Source organism: Mandrillus leucophaeus, unplaced genomic scaffold, assembly GCF_000951045.1.
Source record: "Mandrillus leucophaeus isolate KB7577 unplaced genomic scaffold, Mleu.le_1.0 Scaffold18, whole genome shotgun sequence".
Taxonomy (NCBI): Eukaryota; Metazoa; Chordata; class Mammalia; order Primates; family Cercopithecidae; genus Mandrillus; species Mandrillus leucophaeus.
In genome coordinates, this window is record NW_012101809.1 from 4216560 (window position 1) to 4223949 (window position 7390).

The following is a 7390-nucleotide window of genomic DNA, read 5'->3' on the forward strand; positions in this document are numbered from 1 at the left end:
GTGGTCTTAACCAGACCTAGGGCCATTGAGTAACTTGCCCAAAGTTCATTTCTGTGTAGTGATAGAGCTGGGGTCTACAAAAATTAGACGGATGTGGTGGCGTGCACATGTAGTCCCAGCTACTCAGGAGGCTGAGGCAGGAGGATCAGATCAGTTGAGCCTGGAGGTCGAGGCTGCAGGGAGCCGTGATCACGCCACTCTACTCCAGCCTGGGCGACAGTTAGACTCTGGGTGAAAAAAAAAAAGAAAAAAGTAGGGGGGTGGGGAGAGCTGGGGCCAAACCCAAGGCTCCTGGGTTTTCCACACCACTATTGACTGACACCAGCAGGTCTCTCTGAAAGAACTCACTTTGGCACTCATACCTCACTATCTCCCGAATCCTCCTTCACTTCTTCCTTGCTAGAGATCCACCTTCTTTTGTCCCCCTGCAGCAGAAAATGACAGTTCCCATAACCAAGACCATCCCAGGCAGCTCAGGGACTCTGTATTTGGAGGAGGGAGAAGGACCATAGGGGACTAGATATATAGATGTCCACAACTTGTGATGTTTCAACTTAATGATTTTTCAACTTTATGATGGTATAAATGACATACGCAGCCAGTAGAAATCATTTGTTTTTCACTTTTAATACAGTATTAAGTAGATGACATGAGATACTCAATACTTTATTGTAAAATAATTTGTGTTAGAGGATTTTACCAAACCGTAGGCTGATGTAAGTTCTGAGCATGTTTAAGGTAAGCTAGGCTAAGCTATGCTGTTCAGTAGATTAAGTGTGATAAATGCATTTTTGACTGACTATATTTCAATTTATGATGGGTTTACCAGGACATAACCCCATCGTAAGCCAAGGCACTTCTGTACTGGGTTAAAAAGTTTTTGAAGAACACTGGATTCAATGATGCTTCCACTCTGCTGCTCTCCCTGGGAAAGCAGAGGCAGAACGGTGAAGCAGAGTGAGGTCTTGTTTATTCCAGGCCCCCTGCCTCGGTGCACAGAAGATCTGAGAGAAAAGCTGACTGACACCAGTAGGTCATGAGGATGCCACTTGTTTACATTTCAAATGCATTCCACTGTATGTCTCACTTAGGACCAGTTGGCAGCCCTGTGTTCCGAGCCTGGGTCGCCTCTGGTGAATTTTCCTGAGACAGAAGTGTCATTGGATTCTTTCTTGTGCCAAGTGTAGGCACCACTGCCTCTTTTAGAAACTATGTGGACACTTTGAACTGTGCTCTTTCAAGCCAGTGCCGGACGAATGGCATTCACAGGGCCTGGTAAACTTGGGAGAAACTTTCTGATGTTTTTATGAAAGGCGTGTTTTGCTCTGAAGTCAAAGAGTGTGTGTTCTGGCCAAAGTAGCAAGCATAGATCTGTTTTTTCCACATGTACCAGGCTTCAGAGGAGAAGTTGACTAGATAGCCAGTGTATCATTTTGCTTGTGGTGGGCTGGTGGGATGGTGAAAACGGAGGGAGGAAGGAGTATATGGGACAAGATACTTAGATGGTCCACAACTTGTGATGGTTCAACTTAATGGTTTTTCAACTACGATGGTGTGAGTGGCATACACGGCCAGTAGAAATGATTCTGTTTTTCACTTTTAGTACAGGATTAAGGAGATGGTATGAGAAATCCAGCTTGATAGCCAGTGTCTCATTTTGCTTATGCTGGGTGTGGGAGGGTGGTTGTGGAGGGGAGAAGGAGCACATGGAAAGAACTCTGCGTGCAGTGTTATGAGGGCCTCATTCTCAGGGTTTGTAAATGCCACGTTTCCTTCTTTCTAAACTCTTATATCAGAATGTAAAGCTTTTGAGACCAAGAAACACCTAAAGATTTATGGTGGAAATGTGCACTAAGCTGGGGGACTGGGTTTTCAGCCCTGTGCTTTCTCTTGTTGTCTCTCTGTGGCTTCAGGTGCCAGTCCTGTTTCTGCCCAGCCTCTAGCCTTGTAGACAGTCCCTGGAGTGCTTGGTGTATACCCTTGGCCAAGTAGACAGTGTAGTAAAGCATGGCCCAGAGAGGAGGAGCCGACCATGTGACTCCAGTTTCCACTGGCAGCTGTCCTCCGGATGTGCACTGTGGGCAGGGCCAGCCTGAGTCGCTGCAAATACTGTGGCTTTAGTTTCTTTGCTGAGCAGGGCTTTTTTCCTTCTTAACTGTGAGCTTCTTGGAGATAAGGACAATGTCTTATTCATCTTTGTATCCCTTGAACCCAACACAATGCTTGGCACAAAGACCGCGTCCAGTAAGTGACTGTGTTACTGTTTAGGATGAAGAAATGTTGAAGGCCACGTATAGCAGATGCCTTACAGGTTTCATCATCCGCATAGTGGTCCCAAGTACATTTTGGGCTAAGGTTAACGCTGGTCTGGGAGATATTTTATATCTTACATGTGAAACATTTTTTTAAATGTTTCCATCCTCATCCACCAGTGCTGTGGACAGAATTTGGCAGACTGCTAGATGGCCACTCAGCAGTGCCCTTTATGTGAGTGTCCCTAACAAGGGACAGTATGAATCCTGGATCCAGTCAGGATTCTTATTCAATAAGCAAAAATGATCTAGCAGATTGAAATTGGACTGTGTTGTCTAAGCAGTTTGGCCCTTTATTGAAAAGTGAAGAATTTCAGTTGTGGATTTTTGTTGTTGTTGCCCTCTTTAGGATCACACTGTGAATTAACCTTGGAGAGCAAGTGTTTTAAAAAGGAGAATGGGATAACTGAGCAGATGCTAATCCTAGAATACATACCGCATTAATTATTCCAGGAAGTTTCACAGAAAAGCCAGTTTTATTTAAAACATACTGCTAATTACCAGAGAATCATCACCCTCCTACTGGCTGAGGTTAGCACCAGAACATGAAATGTTTCTACTTGGACATAAAGAAAGTGAGGCAGCCCTTTCCTGTCCTGTCCGAGGAAAACTTACTCTGCCAATTGCTTTTGTGTCCTGAATCTCCTCTCCTCTTTAATAAAGCATATTTTTTTCCAAAACTCTTTTGTTGTTGTGTAAATCTTTTAAAGTTTTGTTTTGAGACGGAGTCTCGCTCTGTCGCCCAGGCTGGAGTGCAGTGGCACAATCTCGGCTCACTGCAATCTTTGCCTCCCCAGTTCAAGCGATTCTCCTGACTCAGCCTCCTGAGTAGCTGGGATTACAGGCATGCGTCACCATGTCTGGCTAATTTTTGTATTTTTAGTAGAGACGGGACTTCATCATGTTGGTCAGGCTGGTCTCGAACTCCTGACCTTGCGAGCTGCCTGCCTCGGCCTCCCAAAGTGCTGGCATTACAGGTATGAGCCACCGCGCCTGGCCAAAATTGTTTTTCGTAATGGAATAAACATTGATACAGACTGTTTTGTGGGCAGGTGAATAGACAACCAGGAGGACAGTGATGAGAAGGAAAGTGTTGAAAAGCTGTCATTTAATATGCTAACATGCTTTTTAAATTTTTTAGGATAAGGAAGCCTGTGTGGGTACCAACAATCAAAGCTACATCTGTGACACAGGACACTGCTGTGGACAGTCTCAGTGCTGCAACTACTACTATGAACTCTGGTGTAAGTCCTTGCTCGGGTGTCTCTCAGTATCCCAGCATCCCAATTACGGCCTCTGTAGCCCTTTTCGGATTCTCGTGGGGACAGTGTTGGTGAGTGGAATCTGTTTATGGGTTCCAGACATGCTTCCTTTGTAGAGGAAGAGAGTTCTGGTGCTCTTTGGACTTTGTTAGCTGAAGACTAGAGAATATGGTTTCAGCAAGGTCTGCTGCAGAAGCTCTTGCCTGGGGTTTTCCTGGATGCCCCCTCCATTGTGTGCTGAGCCGACAACAGCTTAGGTCCATGCTTGGGCCAGCCCAGAAGCCCTGGTTTGCCTTTTTTTTTTTTTTTTTTTTTTTGACGGAGTCTCATTGTCACCAGGCTGCAGTGCAGTGGCGTGATCTCAGCTCACTGCAACCTCTGCCTCCTGAGTTCAAGTGATTCTCCTGCCTCAGCCTCCTGAGTAGCTGGTATTACAGGTGTGTGCCACCATGCCCAGCTAATTTTTGTATTCTTAGTAGAGATGGAGTTTCACCATGTTGGCCAGGATGGTCTCAATCTGTTGACCTCGCGATCCGCCCGCCTCGGCCTCCCAAAGTGCTGGGATTAGAGGCGTGAGCCACCGCACCCGGCTGCTTGCTGTTTTTGCAGAGAGAGGTTGCAAGCCAAGCTACTGTGAATGCCAGGCCACTCTATATGGTCACTGTGCCATTTTTTTGTAAGGACCAAGGGGCTTCCAGAATTTCCCATGGAACCTCATGGAGTCCCTCTGTTTCTGAGGGTCCTTCGGAAAGGAACAGTCTTTCCCTAGGTCCCTGCCTATACAGGACCTTCTGGAGAGAGGGAGTCTTGAGGCTCAGCTCCTTTTATTTCTTACCCAGTTCTCACATGGAAGCTCCTGGAGGATTCTCCAGTGTACCTAACCTTTCACTGTCGGCTGAATGCCATGTGGAGGCCGGGCACAGTGGCTCACGCTTATAATCCCAGCACCCGGGGAGGCCAAGGCAACTTTGAGCCCAGGAGTTCAATACCAGCCTGGCCAACATGGTGAAACCCCCTCTCTACTAAAAATACAAAAATTAGCTGGGCATGGTGGCGGGCGCCTGTAGTCCCAGCTACTCAGGAGGCTGAGGCAGGAGAATCACTTGAACCCAGGAGGCAGAGGTTGTGGTGAGCCAAGGTTGCACCACTGCACTCCAGCCTGGGCAACAGAGCGAGACTCCATCTAAAAAAAAAATTGCCATGTGGAAACCGTCCTTGTCTTGCCACTGGTTTGACCGAGGCCAGAACCACTTGCTTCTTCAAGTTGCACGACAGTGGTGATGTTGTTAGGGTCTTCAGGGAGTGGCCCAGGGTTGTTTAAACTGACACTCTTTGTACTCTGACCTTCCTGGAACTCAGATGGGACAGTGTAGGATGCTGGACAAAGAATGAGAGGGTGTTGGGCGGGGGTGGTCCTTAGGACAGGGAGGCCCCAGGTGACCGACATCGCAGTAGTTCTTACAATTGTCTCTTGAGAAAGGAGACTGCAGAATGGTTTCCCCAGATGATTCTAAGCCCTCATCACTGCCTCCATTTGGAAACAGACTTTGGGTTTGTCAAACTATGCCCTTGCCCCCACCGTTCTATCTGCCCCTTTCCCCTTCCTCATCCCCCTGCCAACCCCCGTGTCAGTGATATGGCAAGAAGGCAGCCAGAAGGACTATTGTTTGGGCCAGAGAGGAAATTAGACTCTTGGCTGGAAGGTCTTTCCCTCTGAAATGCAGTTGTATTTGTAGCCAACAGGAGTGGTTCCTCCAAACAAGACCTCTCCCTCACCCTCGCCCTTCCCTTTTGCGAACTGAGGACGGGCTCATCTGCCTTTCTGAGGAATTCCAGGAGCAGTCCAGTGCAGGAGAGCACAGGGCTCAAGATGTCCCCACCAGACCTGCAGATATATAAGCAGCAAAGAAGGAGGGCACAGTCATTGTTGCTATTTTAGAAGGGGTGGGGCTGAGAAACTTACTAGAGGACACACAGTGCCAAGCAGGTAGACAGACTCTGTTTAAATGTTTTAAAATGCAGATAACCACAGGGTTCAAATTCTCCTTCCCACCCTTTGTTAAAACAAAAGTCGAAGCTGGGCTGCCAAAAAGCCACAGAGCTGCAGTTTGTTTCTCTGGGGCCTGGCCAGGCGGCATCAGTTGCGAAAAGGAACGAAGTTGCTCATGGCCCCATCTCAGATTGACAGAGCCTCCTGGGCTTTTGGCAGAGTCGACACAGGAGCCACTGGAATTGGGTCACCAAAGCCAGGGCCAGGGGGTGGAATGGCAGGGACAGGGAGACCCAGAGGGCAAGGAGGTAGTCTGGGAAAGCAGGTGCCTCACCCCAAGGGCTTAAAGAATGTCAGAGAAAGAGCTGCATGAACGGCTAAGTGTCTCTCCAGCTATGGGCATTTGGGAAAGGAGGAGGCCCGGCAGAGAGCAGTGTCTAGACGGAGAGAAAAGGTGCCCTGTTATACGAGCTGGCACGTGTTTTCTACGTTCTGGAGGCATGGGAGGCACAAAAGCAAAACGCCGCTCTCAGGAAGTCCTCCAATATCCCTCTTTATTGAGGTCATGGCCTCTGCCTGGCATGTATGGGAGGGAGGTTGATGTTGGAACAAACACCTGAAGTTCTCATCAAAACGGCACTTTTTGTTGCTTTCAACCCTGTTGCCTCTAACTACCTCTCAACTTTGCCTGAAGTGTGAAAGTCTTGGGCTTTGGGCTGATTTCCTTCCCACCTTCCTTTGGAAAGAAAAATCCTCAGCCAGGAAATCCTTTGGCAGAGTTTTCATTAGACAGGGCAACTCCTTAACTGTAGTTGCCTACAGGAAAGGCCTCAGGGAAAAAATGCCATTTCTACTCACCCTTTACCTCTACTAAACTGAATTTTCCTGTGTGCTGAGGAAAATTCTTAATTCTCACACACGTACTTACACACATACACACGTGGTTTACACAGACATACAAGCACACCTAGACTGAGCTCTGGCCGGCAACCTTTCCCACATGTCTCTAATTTTTCATAACCTAAGCCTGCATGTGATGAGAACGGAAGATCCTATTTTATAGGGGCAGTAGTTGAGGCTATAAGGACCTGATCATTGCTAGTATTATCTCCATGCGTTGTTATGGCACGTGTACTTTAGTTCATCATTCCATCAGTTATTCATTCAACAAACCCTTATTCCAGTGCTCTTGAACTTCGGCTGGCATCAGAATTTCCTTAAGGGCTACTGAAAACACACTCTTCTAGGCCCTACTCCCAGAGCTTTTGATTCAAAACTGAGAATTAAAAAACCTGAGAATGTGCAATTGTAACAAGTTCGTAGTTGATGCTGTGACCTCCTCTGGGCTGGAAAGTGGAGAGACAGAATTCTTACCTTAAGAAGGTAATCCAGTAGGGAGGAGATAAGATGTCCAGTGGCCCAAACCCCAAAGCCACTCCTCCCAGTTCTCATCCCGGGGCTCTCTCCACTCAGCAAGCTACATTTTCTAGGGAGAGATCAAAGTTGGGAATTTCTGCCCTTGAGATCATTTGGGAGAATTTCACCCAGGCATCAATTTCCCCTGGTTTGGGCTTTAGGAGGGAGAGGAGTATGTTTCTGGACAGTGGAATTTCCCTGAGGTGACACGAAACAGGCTATTAGCAAATCCTGTCAATGCTGTCCAACTTGTTTTTCATTTTTCATTCTCTCTCTCTCTTTCTTTCTCTCCCTCTCTCTCTTTCCTTTCCCTCCCTCCCATCTCCTTCTCCACTCTTCCTTTCCCCTCCCTTCCACCCTCCCCTACCCTTTCGCCCACCCTCCCGTACCCTTCCCCCCACCTTCCCCTC

At 47.6% G+C, this 7390-nt stretch overlaps 1 protein-coding gene across 3 annotated transcripts in view; it reads left to right on the forward strand.

The window, feature by feature from the left end:
- The window catches only part of WBP1L (WW domain binding protein 1-like), an 82875-nt gene that overhangs the window by 60710 nt on the left and 14775 nt on the right, over positions 1–7390 (forward strand). For all 3 annotated transcript variants that reach the window (XM_011977482.1, XM_011977483.1, XM_011977484.1), the window contains exon 2: positions 3454–3556. In XM_011977482.1, coding sequence (XP_011832872.1) covers positions 3454–3556 — 103 coding nt within the window. The remainder of the gene's footprint in view (positions 1–3453; positions 3557–7390) is intronic.